Raw genomic sequence first — 16,798 nt, forward strand, 5'->3', positions numbered from 1 at the left:
TTCCTGAGGTATGCATTAGGAGTAGTATTGCAACGAGTGTTAACTGCTTTATATGTGTTCTTCCCATTGTTCTTGGACTTCAGTATGCTAGCAAATATTTTAACATGCATAGCCACACCTTTGTCCAGAGAACTTTTGGCTTGATGTGCCTTGCCCAGAAAGAACCGAGGTTTTTAAGTGTAACAAAACACTGGAAACAACAATGCCTTCTGGTGGCAGAAATCCTCACTATTTCCCTGCTCAAGCCCCTGAGGAGGTGTTCTAACCCTATGAACACTCCAGTGAGAGTGTGAATGACAGGCTGGCACGTCCCATCCCTAAAGGAGGGAGATTTGGGACAGACGACAGGACCCCCCCCACCCCCACACAGACACTGTCCCTTCTTCTCCAACACACACAACTTAACTCTCACTTTAATTTAGGAGAAATGACGACGAATGTGGCATTTGCCAGAACTGCAAGGGGCTTCGATTGTCTCTCTGGAAAATGTCACGTTTTATATCAGTTGTTCCTAATGTTGTGCTCAAGCTGTGTTTCAAATTGCAGAGTCCTGCGGGAACATCAAGGCCTCTGGCAGGCTCTATCTCCTTGGGTCTCTTCTAAGGATAATGATAATGACCAAGAAGAGCCTTCCTTCACCCTGCTGGACCAGCCTCACCCCACTCATAGAATAGAATGTGCAAATGCTACCATCGTCACCTAAAGCAGAGTCTAGGTGGCCCAGTGGATAGACCTCGGATCCTGGAACCAACTGTGGCCTCAGACCCTTGCCAACTGTGTGATCCTGGGCAATTCCCTTATTCTCTGTCTGCCTCACTTTCTTCATCTGTCAATGAAGACAACACTAACGCCTCCTTTTCGGGTTGTCATGCAGGTCAAAGGAGATGTATGTAACAGGGCCTTGCCCAGAGTAGGCACTTAAAAATAAAGGTTTGCTTCTCTTCCTTCCTTTTTTCTTTTTTTCTTTCCCTCCCACTTTGTTGATGAGAAAGCTGAGGTTCTAGATGACTCCCCATTGTCATGTAGCTGGTGAGCATTGGAGCCAAGACATGAGGTTTTCTCTCTGCAGGGGGAGTCCTGTGACCACTGGGTCCTTATCTTTACATTCTTCTTGATGCTCAGTGTAGGGCCCTCTGAACACAGCCCATCTGTAGAGTTCAATGATTGGTTGATTAAGATCTCTAGAATTCTTCCTGCCAGACCACAGCAAGGAGTTTCCTGACTGGGCACTGCCCTTTTTCCCCTTTGCCCTTGACCCCTGTGAATCTTGTACCCTCCCATCTCTAAGGCAGCCTCAGCTGCCCCAGGCTTTGGGCAAGCCTTTGGCTGTAGGTGGGGCTCCCTGTCGTCAGAGTTCCCAAGCCTGAGCTGAGTTTGCCCCCACAGAGGCAAGCCTGGCATCTCAACCTTTAGCCAGCTGGTTCCCCTGGAGCTTCAAGGCTTCCCTTTTCCAGCTGCCAAAATATGGAGGGCTCCTAAATTGTCAGTCATGAAGCCTGGAAAATGAAGAGGATAATTCCCAGCCCCCACCCTGGAGCCCTGAGTTCTTCAGCAAATGTGAATAAACATGATTTGATTTTTAATGGATGTAATTACATTTCATAAAGTACATTTATTTTAATTACCCTTGGCTTTTACATTTGATCATTTACTCCATTCTGATGCCCCATTTCTGAATTTATACACTTATGAAATCAAGAAGCTTGGGAAATCCAGACACCAAAAGGTAGATATTGAAATGGGGCTGCCCGAAGCACTCATCTTGGCTAATATCAGAGACAGAAGGATCTCAGTGGGCACTGATGGGTGGCTGGTGGCCAGGGGCCAGCTCGCTGCCTGGTAGGGACCCCCTCTGCCACCTCCGGTCTTGCATCCGGCACTTTTGTGTGGATGTGAAAGCTCTAAGAATTTCCTTCATGGAAGATACTAGATAGTTAAGGCCCAGGCACTTTGGCAGATGTATCCATGTACCCAACCTGTGCTCAAAACCCCTCCAGCCTGGCTTAGTCTGGCTTGTGAGGGCTCAGGGCAAGGAAGACAAGTCAGGTGGCTGACTTCTCCTAATCCCATCAGACACTGATTGTGGGATGCTGTGACCTACTATGCCACATGTAGCAAGCTACAGGAGAGAGGATCTGGGCTCTGTACTCCGGTCTGGGTTCAAATTCCACTTCTGATGATCTTCCCTACTTGTATGGCCATATGTCACCTCACCTTCCTGGGACTGGGTTTCCTTCTTTGTCAAATGAGGGGGTTGGACTAGGTGGTTTCCAAAGTCCTTCCAGTCCTTCATTATTTATCAGAGAAATGCAAATTAAAACAACTCTGAGGTATCACCTCACACCTATCAGAGCAGCAAATATAATAGAAATGGAAAATAGTGGTTGTTGGAGGGGATGTGGGAAACCTGGGATGCTAATGCATTGTTGGTGGAGTTGTGAAGAGATTCAACCATCTGGAGAGCAATTTGGAACCATCCCCAAAGGGCTATAGAACTGTGCATACTCTTTGATCCAGCAATACTGCTGCTAGGTTTATATCCCAAAGACATCCCCAAAAGAGAAAAAGACCTATTTGTACAAACATATTTATAGCAGCTCTTTTTGTGGTGGCTAAGAACTGGAAACCAAAGGAATCCCTTCAATTGGGGAATGGCTAAACAAGCTGTGGTATATGATGGTAATGGATTATTATTGTGCTACAAGAAATGACAAACAGGATGACTTTAGACAAGCTTGGAAAGACATGTATGAACTGATGTGTCGTGAAGTGAGCAGAACCAAGAGGACATTGTGCACAGAGACAAAAATATTGTTAGATGAAGAACTGTGAATGACTTGACTATTTTCAACAATACAATGATTCAAGACAATCTCAAAGGACTATTGATGAAACATCCTAGCCACCTCCAGAGAAAGAACTGACATTGAAGGAACACAGACTGAAGCAGGCTAATTTTCACATTCTTACATTTTTTATGATTTTATTTTGCTTGTACAGAGTGACAAGTATGGTGATGTTTTCCATGATCATACATGTATGGCCCATAGCAGATTGTTTGCCGCCTCGGGGAGGGAAATGTTTGTTTTACTTAAGTTCAGAATAAAATAAATACTTAAACCCCCCAAAACACCAAGACCTTGCAGCTCTGGACATGCAGTCCCTTTTAGAGGATTTTCTGGGCAGCACAGCCATGTGTGCTCAGAAGCTTGCATGCACACTGACTCTGTAAATTGGAGCCATTTCTGCCATGGAGGCATAAGATCAGCTCAGAGATGCTTTATCCTGAATTTTGGATTGATTTCCTGCAGAAAAAGATGCCTGCCTTGTTCATGGGAAGTGCCTCTTTCTCTTTTTTTTGACACATTATTACTGTTCTCCATGGAACACAGGAAGAGGATGGACCTCCTCATCTCTAGGCAAAGCTGGGCTTAAAGAGGCAGGGGCAAGGCAAGGAGGCAAGCCCGGGATCAGCCAAGTGCTTGCTATGTGACTGTGGCTCAGTCACATCCCTTCTCTGGGAAGTAGCTCCCTGAGCCAGTGATCAAATGTGTGTGTGTGTGTGTGTGTGTAGGGGGAGAGCTGGGCTCTATGCAGCTCCCTGGGGCTGCCCTGTCTGGGACTTGCTCTTCCATTTCCTTTGTGTTTCCAGGTGTGCATTGTCCAGAAGCGAGACACAGAGAAGATGTATGCCATGAAGTACATGAACAAGCAGCAGTGTGTTGAGAGGGATGAGGTCCGCAACGTGTTCCGGGAGCTGGAGATCCTGCAGGACATTGAGCATGTCTTCTTGGTGAATCTTTGGTGAATATCTCCAGTTTTTGAGAAGTGCTTGTCAGTGACAGGCTAGATGGGGGTGGGGGGGAGGAAAAGGGCACTTCCCAGGCCTCTGTGGTGAACCCGAATTTTCAATGAATTCATAGGGCTGGAAAAGACCATAGAGGTCACTCTCTCTCTCTCTCTCTCTCTCTCTCTCTCTCTCTCTCTCTCTCTCTCTCTCTCTCTCACACACACACACACACACACACATACACACACACACACACACACACATTCACCCCCCCACTGACACACTGACATACTGACACACATATACACACACACTCTCTCTCTCTCTCTCTCTCTCTCTCTCTCTCTCTCTCTCTCACACACACACACACACACACACACACACACACACACACACACACACACCAATTACCATTTGGCTCCACTTGCCATCCCTATGACTTCCCAGACTGAAATATTCCTCTCTGGCTACTCTTCCATTATGTGTGCAGCTGTCCCCATTAGAATATTCCCCAAGGGAATTGTATTGTATCCCCACCCCATTTCTTAGCACAGAGCTTGGCACAAAGAGCTGAATAAATGGCTTTTACACATGCATTTGTCCATTCACCTGGTCCATCCCCCCTTATATAACAAATAAGGAAAGTGAGACACAGAAAAGGACAATGAGTTCCTCAAAGTCATACTGTTAACTGAGGGTAGATTTGAACTTTAAGAGTATCTCTTTGTCAACTTTGTCAATCAATTTGGAGGATGAACTGGAGGGGAAAGAGTCTGGAAACCCAATTAGGAGACTATTCCTTAGCTGTGGAATACAATCCATGTGAAAAGTGAGAGAGGTATGAACTGGGATGGTGACATTGTGTGAATGCAGCCAGGAGAGGGGGGTGGGGAGAAAGGCAGCTATGAGATGTTATTGGCATAGAATAGATAAGCTGTGGTACCTGATTGCCTGTGTGGCTGATGCACACAGTGGGGATGACACCCAAATGATAAGCCAGAATGACAAGAATAGTGTGCCTTCTCTAGTAAATGGGAAGGTATGTGCAAGAGTGGGTTGAGAGGAAAAGGTGATGGGTTCTGATCTGAACATGTTGAGTTTCAGATGCCTACAGGAACTCAGGCCTCTATTTCCAAGTGGTAGTTGGAAGTGCAGGTCAGGAGTGAAACTAGGACTGCATATAGGAATCTGGTAATCACAAGTCATGGGAGCCAATGAGATCCCAAAGTGAGAGAGTATGGAAAGGAAATAGATGAGGTCTGGGGCAGAACCTTATGGGGTCCCAAAGGTTTGTGGGCATGACCTAGATGAATATTCAATAAAGGAAATTGAGAGTGGTCAGACAGGTAGGAAGGGAACCAAAAACAAGTGATGTACAAAATTCCAGAGAGGAGGAAATGTCAAACCGAGGTCACTCAACACCAGGCATTTATCAGGTGCCTAAGAAGGATGAAGTCTGATTTAACAGTAAAGAAATCATTGGTGATTTCTTGGAGGTGACAATTTCAATTGATGGGTGGATACAGAAGGCAAAATTCAAGGGACTGAGCAGTATGGGGGAGGTGAGGAAGTAGAGATGATCAGTGTAGACAGCTTTTGGTAGATGCTTGGCAGACTAGTTCTTCCTCGACTTTTACCAGCATTGTTGGGTTGTCTTCCCATAAATGTTCAGTCTTAAAACATTCTCTGTTCAGATGAGCATGGGGAACAGATCTACCTTCTCTCCCTCATAACTCTTCCTCCTCACCTCTACCCACCATTGGGAAAGCAAGAAAAACCAAACCCCTCTTACAAACATGTCTAGTCAAGCCAAACAAGTTGCTGGGATGACTGGACTCAAAAGGATCCCTCTGGGCTAAGTCCTTCACCTCTCCAGGAGGGGATGGGTAGTCTACTTCATCCCAAGCCCTCTGGAATCATGGCTCTCTTAACCTTTTTGTATGAAGATGACATGGCACCGTGGCAGGAGTGGCAAACTTGATTCTGCTACTCAGTGACTGTGACTGTGGGTAGGGCTCATCCAATCTCTGGGCCTCAGTTTCCCCTTCTGGCAAATGAGCATGTTGGACTTGATGACCACTGTGGTCTATTTCAGTCACTGGGCCTCTGGTGTTTCCTTTCTAAAATAAACATCTTGGATCAATCATCACATTTGACAATTCTTCTAGGTCTTGATCTCATGGCATTATTAACATGATGTCATCTGTTCACAAGCACAGTAGCTTCTGAGCACTCAGCTAAAGGACTTCCAAGGCAGGAGATGCTTTTTCATCTCTTGGGTTTGCTGTCATTATGTCTTCCCAAAGGGAATGCTTTGATTCTATTTATGTGAAGGGCAATTCAAGGTTTCTCTCAAGAGAGTTGATGTGAGAGGAAAACTATCCTCAAAGATCTGAAATAGTGTCACTAGGAGGAGGGATTAGCCTTGTGCTGCTTATCCCTGGAGGGCAGAACCAGGAGCCACAGAGAAGCTGCAGAGAGCTTGCTTTAGGTTTAACATCCACAAAAATCTCCCTAACATTAACAGACACCTGGAAGTAGCCTGAGTCGTGAGGAGAAGTGGCGACCTCCCCCTCCATGGAGTTCTTCAACCAGAGGCTGGGTGATGAGGGGTTAGGTACATCCTAAGAAATACCCATTTCTCGATGGGTTTAGGTTGGACTGCTGAGGTCCCTGTGGACTCCCACATTCCGTAATTCTGTAATTCTGTGATGCGGGTCTAACCAAACACCAGCCAGGATTGGATTGTTTTAGGTGGGAGGGACCTTCTTGTTGATATGCTCAGTTTTTAGATGCTCATGAGCCCCTGGATGGGAGCAGCCTGCTCGGTTGCCATGTCCAGGCAATGTTGTTATGACCTGAGCATGTGTCATAGAAATATGAGCCTCTCTCCGTGCTAATGGTGCTGATCAGCCCTGCTGGCTTTGTCCTCGCTTCTTTCTCCCAGGTACTCATTTCAGGATGAAGAAGACATGTTTATGGTGGTGGATTTACTCTTAGGGGGGGACTTACGCTACCACCTGCAGCAGAATGTGCAGTTCACAGAGGAGACGGTAAAGCTCTACATCTGTGAGATGGCGCTTGCTCTAGACTACCTGCGAAGCCAACACATCATCCACAGGTAAATGGTCACCATGCTAGACTGGTTATACAGATGGTATTTGTCTAATTGCACCAGGATAGTCAGAGCCAGCTCTTGGATTGAAGCATCAACACTGTTGGGATTCACTTCAATTGTATCAAAATGTATTAGTTAGATTGGCAGTGTAGCTTAGTAGATAGAGAGCTGGTCTTACAGTCAGTCTACAAGTCTTGCCTCTGACACTGCCTGGGTGACCCTGTGTACAAATAATTCCCTAAGACTGTAATCTGAATGAACGAAAGATGTTTCTTCACTAGAACTCCTCTACAAGGATGAAGTCATAAGTTGGGACCCCCCAAAGAGGTATTTTTTAATGCAGGATCTGCTTTGGATGCTGGGTATACAAAGATTTCAACAAAACAGTACCTGTCCTCAAGGAAATTACTTTCTTTTTGGGAGATGCAGCATATACACAATTTTTCAAAAGAACATAGAGTAAATATAAAAGATTTTTTGGAGGGAGAGAGCATTAAAAACTAGAGAAATTAGCAAAGTCCTTTTGTCAGAAGAATAACCTGAGCTAAGCCCAAGTGGTTGAGGCAAAGAGAAGATTTCAGGAACAGGGGGCAGCCTGTGAAAAGGTAGCACAGTGGATACAGTGTTGAGCCTGGAGTCAGAAAAAATTAATTGAAATCCAGCCTCAGACACTCACTAGCTGTGTGACTCTGTGCAAGTCACACAACCCTGTTTGCCTCAGTTTCCACATTTGTAAAATGAGCTGGAAAAGGAAATGGGAAATTGCCCCAATATCTTTGCCAAGAAAACTCCAAATGGGGTCACAAAGAGTCAGACACAAATGAAGTGACTGAACAGCAACGATGTACAGAAACATTGATCTAGGAGATGGGATGTCATGTTTGGAGAACAGGAAGTCATCTGGTTTGGCTTGAATGTAGAGAAAGGTACATAATATGCAAAATGAGTTTAGAAAGGTGGGCAGCAAAGACTTGAAATGGCAAGCTGAACAATCTGCATTTCTCCTATAGGCAAGAGGGAGTCAGCAAAACTTCTTGAGAAGGGAACCGTGGGGTCATAAGTTCACCTCAGCAGTTGGCTTGCGGATGGGTCATAGAGAGGGAAGACCAGGAGCAGGGGTCTGATCAATATTCTATCACAGTCATTGAGGCAAGAGCAGACAAGAGCTGGAGCTGGGCTAGAGGCAGGTAAGGAGGAAGAAGGGGATGAATAGAAAGAGTATTGGAGAGACAAGATTTACCAGGTGAATGAACACATAAGGGTGAGGAATGGTGAAAAGTCAAGGATAGTCCCAAAGGAAGGTTTCAAACGTGGGTGACTGAGAGAATCCTAGTGCCCTCAACAGAAGTGGGGACATTTGGGAAAAGTGGTGAGTTTAAGAGAAAAACGTGGGCATGTTGTGTTGGAGACTTTAATGAGTATGCCAGGATTGGGCCCCCAGTGACAATTAACAACTGAGTATGGAACTGGCCCTGCCACATACTCATTGGGCAAGAGGTGTAGCTTTCTGTGGAACCTGGATAGATCTAGCCAAGGTACTTACATCATGTTCTGGGGGATAATTATCTGGGGTCCAGATGAGTTTTCTGTCCACAAACAGATACAGTCAGGCATCCTGAACTATGTGGGAATGATCTGTAGCCAATTACTTTAATCCTGGGCTGGTTTCCTGCCAGCAATCCCCACTCATCACTGAACCCATCTGCTGTATACACACGGAATCCAAACTATTTTCGTATTAGCTTAGAGCAAATGTAATTAGGGAGATAAAATGACAGCACTAATGTCATTCTCTGATCCTTCATCATGGGCTCTTGGTGGCTATACCAGCAGATGCTGTATCATGAAAGGTCCTGCCAAGCTTCAGGTGGCCTCTAAGCCTGGCCGGTGAGCCTGGGACCACAGTCTCACACCTGGGAGAGCACAGTGCTCGGCAAGGACTTAGAGCATTGGGATCTGCCATGGGGAACATACCAACCAGTGGGGGGCCAGGGGTCTTTGGAAGCAAAGCTCTATCTCCTTCCCTTCGATGGGCTCCACACCTTCAGGAATCCCCCACTTCATCGGCATGGACACTCTCTCCCTGGGACAAAACAGTCTCTAGCTGAGTAGACAGCTTGTGAGCTGCCTTGGCCACAACCCCTGATGGTTTTACAAAGTCCCATTGGATTGGGCCCTGAATGGTGCCTTAGACGTCATCTGTCTCATCCTTCTCCTCATTGGAAAGATGAGGCACAGGACTTGTCCAAGGCCTCTTGGAGCTGGAGGCACACAGGACCTCCCTCCTAGGCCTGGAGGTTAAGTTTCCCAGTTTTACAGGGTCTGTAAGAGATGAGCTCCACTGGACAGGACTCCAAAAGCCAGGCCCACCCGTGTGCCTTGAGGGGGCTTGCAGGAGTGACCTTAGAAGGAGGCCTTGGTACATCCTATGCGCCAGGGTCCACATCTTCTACCTGGTGAGGCTGGAGTCAATCCAGGGTCTCGGGAAAGAGAAGGAATTGGCCAGAGGAGCTATGTGGGCGTTCTCTATCAATGGTCTCACCCAGGGCACAAAGGATTGAGCTGAGGTGATGGCAGCCATCACACGCCCTGTAGGGCACATACCACCGTAGCCAGCCGCCCCTGTCCTGCTCTGCTGCCGGAAGTGGGGGTGACAGCTCAACAAAGCAGCCCAGGGAAGGGCCTGGAGGCCTGGGCAGGCTTTGGGGGCCTTGGGAGGTCTTGTCTAATGCACAAACAAGAAGGGGCCCCTGCCTACCTGACCGGAGCCCAAAGAGCACCGGCAGAAAGCCGAGAAGAAGGAAATGACTCCTCTCCTCTGCCTCACACATTGTTCTTTCCTTCTGTAGAGACGTGAAGCCAGACAACATCCTCCTGGATGAGCAAGGTGAGGAAAAGTGCTGGGTCCCAGGCCTGGGGCTTGGGGGAAGGAGGAGGGTGGGGCCCTGTGGGCAGCCCCCATTCCTGATCCATGTGCAGCTGTGTTTGGGGGAGTAGAACTCTGTCTTCAGCACCCTAGGGAATCGGCCAGAAGGAAGCTTGGCACGGTGGGTCCTCATGTGTGGGAGGCAGCTAGCTTCCCAGATCCCCCTGCGACTGATCTTGGTCGGTGTGTTACTGTCCAGTGGGCTAGGCTGTGAGACAGAAACTCATATGCCAGCACTGCTCGTGTGTGGCCCCAGGCAAGGAGAAGGGACTTTTTGTCCCATGACTCCTCCATGAGGCATGAGCTTTACTCCCAGATGTCCCTGGACCCTCCCTCTGCTTGAGAAGCATCTTCTGTGGGCAATCTTAGCATCACAAATGCCAGAGAGGCCCCGGTGAACATAGCACCCACCAGAGACAGGGCGCTCCCTCTCCGGGAGGCCCAACCCAGTGTTCCGTAGAGCTGCCTTTAAGGCAGACAAGGAACTGCTTTATAGAACACCTACTGTGTGCCAGCTAGTGTGACCCTTATGATGACCCTCAGAGACTATCCCCATGGTACAGTTGGGTAAACTAAGTCAAGTGGCAATGACTTACCCAGGTCACACACCTAGTGAGCTTCCGAGGCCGGATTGGAATTCAGGCCTTTCTGGCTCAAGGGCTGACAGTCCATCCACTGTCCCACCCAGCTGCCTGTGACATCTGCCTAGCTCCATCTGGCTGATGACAGTGTTCCTTCCTAACCTCAGGAGTCCTAGTCCTCTCTGGGTGAGCTTCCAGCAATGAACTGTTCAACAAACATCTTTTCTTGTCAGTTTTCAACATTTGTTTTCATAAGATTTCTAGTTCCAAATTTTTCTCTCTTCCTCCCCTCCTTCCCCCTTCCCCAAGACAGAAGACAATCTGATATAGGTCATACATGTCCAATCACATTAAACATATTTCTGCATTAGTCACGTTGTGAATCCTCAAAAAAGAAAAAAAAACAAAAAAAGTAGAAACTATGGTTCAGTCTGCATCCAGATTCCACAGGTCTTTTTTCTGGATGTGGAGCATTTTCCATCACGAGTCCTTTGGAACTCTCTTGGACCATTGTATTGCTGAGAAGAGTCAAGTCTATCACAGTTGATCATCACACAATGTTGCTGATACTGTGTACAATGTTCTGGTTCTGCTCATTTCACTCAGCATCAGTTCATGTAAGCCTTTCCAGGTTTCTCTGAAATCTGTCTGCTCATCATTTCTTACAGCACAATAGTATTCCATTACATTCATATACCACAACGTGTTCAGTCATTCTCCGATTGATGGGCAGCCCCTCAATTTCCAATTACTTGCCACCACAAACAGAGCTGCTATAAATATTTTTGTACATGTGGGTCCTTTTCCCTTTTTTATGATCTCTTTGGGGAAAAGACCTAATAGTGGTATTGCTGGGTCAAAGGGTATGCACAATTTTATATCCCTTTGAGCATAGTTCCAAATTGCTCTCCAGAATGGTTGGATCAGTTTACAACTCCACCAACAGCAAACATCTTTTTGTGGAGGGGGGGGATGAGGGTTAAGTGACTTGCCTAGGGCCACACAGCCATTAGGTGTCAAGTGTCTGAGGCCAGATTTGAACTCAGGTCCTCATGAACCCAGGGCTGCTGCTTTATCCACTGCGCCACCTAGCTGCCCCCTTACAACAAACATCTTTTTAAAAAGTGACCTAATAGGGGCAGCTAGGTGGCATAGTGGAAAGAGCACCGGCCTCGGAGTCAGGAAGTCCTGAGTTCATATCTGGCCTCAGACACTTGACACCTACTGACTGTGTGACCCTGGGCAAGTCACTTAACCCCAATTGCCTCACTAAAAACAAAACAAAACAAAACAAAACAAAAAAAGTGACTTACTATATCCTAGTCCCTGTGCAAGTGTTGGGAATGAAAAGGGCAAAGACAGGATCTTGGCTCTCAAGGGGAGGTGACATCGGCATAAATTGGTGGGTATGAGCAACATACCAAGCAAATGGAAGAGAGTCTCAGAGGGTGGGCATGAGTGGGGCAGGGGTGGGGAGGGGAAGGGCTAGGGGGAGGAGGGTGGGGAGGCTCCTGTGGAAGAGAAGGCTTGGTCTGAGTCTTGAAGGAAACCAGGGAAGCTTCCTCTTTTCATTTGCTGTTATTAGGGATGGCTCCCTGGGAGGGGAAAAGGAGGAATGCACAGCGGCGTACATTAGTGTGTGTGTGTGTGTGTGTGTTTGTGTGTGTATATGTGTGTGTGTATGTACAGGAGAGAGAGGTTATATGTGTGTGTGTGTGTGTGTGTGTGTGTGTGTACGGGAGAGAGAGGTTTTATATATATATATATATATATATATATATATATATATATATATATATATATATATATATATATATATATATATATATATATATATATGTGTGTGTGTGTGTGTGTGTGTGTGTGTGTGTATGCAAACACACATATATGGAGAGTGGTACTGTTGTACAAAAAATCACATTTCCTGTTTAAAAAGAGGCTTCTCAAGCTGGGAGGCTCCCAGAAGCTTCCCTTTTGGGGGGAGGGGGAGGCAATCCATGGCCAGCATGTGTAGACTGAATTCAGACAATGTGCTGTGTTCACAGAGAAGGACTGAGCTGGAGTTTTGCAACCCATGGGCCATTGTTGTCTGCTCATATTCTCCTAGATATTTAGCTTCAACCTTACACATTTCTTTTGCCTCAAAGGACATGCTCATCTGAGTGACTTTAACATTGCAACAATTATACGGGATGGTGAACGAGCAACTGCATTAGCGGGAACCAAGCCATACATGGGTGAGAAACAAGCCTTGGCTCTGGTTGGGTGAGAGTTTCCTGGTGGGGCTTTGAAGTAGGCACATGAGAGAAGGGAGCTGAGCCTATTAGCATGGGGAAATAGGTTGGGGGCAGAGTCATCCAATGGAGGTGAAATGACTCAGGAAGAGCTTTGTTGCTGCCTCAAATCTGATTTTGAATTGCTCTTCAGTAAAAAAACAAAAACAAAAACAAAACCCCAAACCAACCAACAAACAACAAATAGAAAGCCACAGACTCACAGAGGTGGAGGATGAAATTTCATGACCTCTGACCCAAATATGTAACAGAATCAAGACAGTAGCTTGTTTAGGAAGTAAATGAAAACTATGGTAATTAATCCATCGCTTTCTCTTTTGTGGGAGAAGCTCCAGAGATCTTCCATTCCTTTGTCAATGGAGGGACCGGCTACTCCTTTGAAGTGGATTGGTGGTCATTGGGCGTGATGGCTTATGAGCTTCTCCGTGGCTGGGTATGGCTCTCATTGTTTGGCATACAAGGGTTGTCTGATGTCAGCCACTCATTTGAGTTTCATACAATGGCAGAGCATCAGGGAGGGCCTCAAGGAACATCTATCTGGTCCAACATCCAGCTCCTTGGGTTGTTATGGCACCTGAGGCCGACAGAGGGAGGAATGGGCTGAGATCTGAAACTTGATTTTCTTTTGTTTCTTTTTAAATACAACTTTCGTTTTAGTTTGATCTATAAAAAATTAACAAGTATTCGTTTTCTCTACCCCCACCTCCCAAATTGGGAAAAACACACGCAGGCCCTTGAAACAACAGTGAAGAAAACCAGCTCCCATGTTGGCCAAAGCTAAAAACATCTGTCTTGTTCTGTACCCCAAGTCCATCACTTTTCCAAAAGGAAAGGAATGAGTAGCTTGTCTTATCATTGATCTGATCCTAGTTTTCTGATTCTAAATCCAATGACTTCTTTTTGTAACTCAACAAACATTTCTTAGCCTCTTATTATACATAAAGCATTTTGCTTGCTGTTGTGGAGACAAAGATAGAAATGAAGCACTATCTCTGCCCTCAGGGAACTCCTATTTGAGCCATATTCCATTCATTATGGGAGGCTTTCTTTAGAGCAATGCTCCATGGGCAGCTTACTCACAGCCCATGAGAGCCACAGAACACTGGGGACTCTCTAGGACTCTGAAAGAAGTAACAAATCTGGCCCCAAATGGAGACCCAGATGGATTGAGTACGGTCTTCCTAAGTGGGCTAGATTCCCTCTCCCTAGCCTTATGTTAAGGGCTAAAATTCTAGCTAAACTGTCTAAAATATCTAATGAGTGGTCACCAATAAATTATAAGCTTTAGCAAGAGTTAGACTTTTAAGCATTTATTAAGGAGAATAAGAATTTGATAAAGAGAGAGAGAAAGGCCTAGATTTCTATCTATTAAAGGGAGAGCACATTTCTAGCTCCGCTCTCCACCAGAGTCCTCAGGAAAGAGCCCCAGAGCGAGCGCCAGTCTCTTCCTTCCTCCTCCCACTAGCCTGCGTCACTTCCTGATGCCAAAGAAAAGACTCCTGGTCTTGCCCTCAAAGACCTTCGCTTCATGGGCAGAACTCTTCTACAGTAAGTCTCCAGCAGGTGGTGTTATTCCAATCGTTACACTTAGCAGACTTTCCTGCGCAAGAAACATTGGCCCCATCTCTTTTGGGAGCCAGATAGCACCAATCCGTAAGGACATATTTCTCTTACCATATTTTGTTGTAGGTTATGCTTCACTGACTCAGCAGACTGGGGGCTCAGTGAGACCCAACTTCTTCCTCATCTGACCCCTTGGCATATTAGGAAGGGAATTGCTGAATTAGGATCCCCCTTCCTCTGTAAAGATAGTACTACATCTCCTCGGTTATTTTAGCTCAACCCAACTTAGACAACTCCAATCCCATCAGCTCTCTACCCTTCACCTTCAGCACTTCTCTATCTCCCACGCTCTTAATCATTACTGGTCTTACTGTCAATTCTAGACTTTGATTTCTTGATTCATGGACACTATCTCCATCTCCTTTTTGAGTCTCCGGATTGCTCATCCAATGAAAGCTTCTAGGTATCTTCTTTGGGGTTTACTCTTTTAAATGCTTTCTATGCTATTATGTATCTTGACCCCTCTCCCCCTTGTGCCTCACTCGTAGAAATGCCAATTCTTGGGGCAGCTAGGTGGCACAGTGGATAGAGCACCAGCCCTGGAGTCAGGAGGATCTGAGTTCAAATCCAGCCTCAGACTCTTAACACTTACTAGCTGTGTGACCCTGGGCAAGTCACTTAACCCCAATTGCCTCACCAAAAAAAAGAGAAAGAAATACCAATTCTTGCAGATGATAGAGAGTCCAGTAGTATTGCCCCATGGTAGGAACTTGCCCATGTTCCTGATTATTCAGTTCATTCCTACCCCTTGCCCTCTCCATGATCACTTTCCCCCCATTCACTATGATGTCTCCTCTGAGGGAAAATGCCTTACCATTCTTTTGGAGGTCAGTCTGCCCAGCAGCTCTGATTTCCCTTTTCCTTCAGAAGCATGAATGATCTCGCTAACCATCAAATCCCTTAAAATTATACCCATTAAAAAGGCCTTATCTCCACTGACAGAATATTCCTCTTCCCACAGGAGGATGCCCTTTCATCACTGAAACAAGGTTTCTCCCTTTCTTTTCCCATTTCAATCCCTCCCCTTATCTCCTCGTCATTCTTTCCTATGTCTTCTTCTGAGAGACTAGAGTAGTTATTTTCCCTTCATTTTTATCCTTTGACTTGACTAGGCTACATCATATACTCCCATCTTTTTTTTTTCCTCTCTTCTTTCCTTTTATGCCCTCTCAGTCTGCAATTTAATCTCTCTCTCTCTCTCTCTCTCTCTCTCTCTCTCTCTCTCTCTCTCTCTCTCTCTCTCTCTCTCTCTCACACACACACACACACACACACACACACACACACACACAAATTCATTCACCAGTAGGTGGCCTTTTGTGAGGTTTAGTTCATGATGTGTGAGGCCCATTTCCCCAGCATTACTTCCTCCATTTGACTTCCACTTTGACCCTTATCTCATTGGGTACCTTTAGAAAGAAATCACTTAATGGTTTCTCTCTTTTAATTTTGTTGATGTCAGTGGTTGCTATGTTTACCTTTCTTGTATTTTTATTGTGTATGGTATGTGAAAAGCCAATGATTTGTTCATGTCTGGTTTTCTTTGTAGGAATACTTTGAACATCTCTTTTAACTGAATGCCCATATTTTTCATTAATGGTAAGACTCAGGTTTGCAGGGTATGTGCCATCTCGGGTTGCATCTTGAGTTCCTTTGCTCTTCAGAACGCACCATTCCCTTCCTTTCTGTGGTTCCTGGTGAGTGCAGAATAGTTTTTGTGTTATTTAGAATTCCCTTCCTTTCTATTTGAAATTTCCTCCTGGTCATTAGACCATGAGAGTGAGGACTGGGTTTTCCCTTTTATTTGTATCTCTAGCAGTTAGCACTATCTGTGGCACATGTTATGCATAAATAAATCCTAGTTGACTGACTAGTCTCTTCTAGAATTTATTATCATTGGAATTGTTAAATGTACTAACTATGTTTCTTGGAGTTTATAGCATAGGGTTTTTTCTCCTGAAGGTCATCTATGGACTCTTTTGATTGGCACAATGTTTTCTGTGTTCAGAAGTTCTGGGGAGTTTTCTCATATTGTTTCTTGTATTTTAGTATTCGGATTTTTTGACTTGTCATTTTCTTCTGGCTGACCTATAATCCTTAAATTGTCTTCTTGTATTTTGTATTTAAGATCATCAATATATTTTGATTATATGGAAATTATATATTTTTGAAGATGCTGGCATTTGATTCTATTATTCTAGCTTGTCATGAATTTCTGCATATTTGTGTATCCAATTAGTGGTTCTCTTTTATGTTTCTTTGTTGGGCTTTGCCACTATAGTTGAAGTTTTTTTATTCCACTGATTATTTCATTTTGACAGGCCATATATCATGCTTTCCCAGTTCTTATTTCTTTTTTAAACTATTTGGGAACATTCTGTGGTCCCATATTCTCTTAGAAGTGCAGAGTTAGTTGCCTCCTCAGATACTGATTCTTTTTACTTCGTTTTACAATATTTATTCATA

At 45.3% G+C, this 16,798-nt stretch overlaps 1 protein-coding gene across 1 annotated transcript in view; it reads left to right on the top strand.

Moving 5' to 3' along the window:
- The window catches only part of STK32C (serine/threonine kinase 32C), a 205,318-nt gene that overhangs the window by 175,447 nt on the left and 13,073 nt on the right, over nt 1-16,798 (top strand). The window contains exons 3-7 of the mRNA XM_043980204.1: nt 3,653-3,804; nt 6,738-6,911; nt 9,758-9,795; nt 12,563-12,652; nt 13,039-13,142. Coding sequence (XP_043836139.1) covers nt 3,653-3,804; nt 6,738-6,911; nt 9,758-9,795; nt 12,563-12,652; nt 13,039-13,142 — 558 coding nt within the window. The remainder of the gene's footprint in view (nt 1-3,652; nt 3,805-6,737; nt 6,912-9,757; nt 9,796-12,562; nt 12,653-13,038; nt 13,143-16,798) is intronic.

The sequence above is a fragment of the Dromiciops gliroides genome, chromosome 2 (genome assembly GCF_019393635.1).
Source record: "Dromiciops gliroides isolate mDroGli1 chromosome 2, mDroGli1.pri, whole genome shotgun sequence".
Taxonomy (NCBI): domain Eukaryota; kingdom Metazoa; phylum Chordata; class Mammalia; order Microbiotheria; family Microbiotheriidae; genus Dromiciops; species Dromiciops gliroides.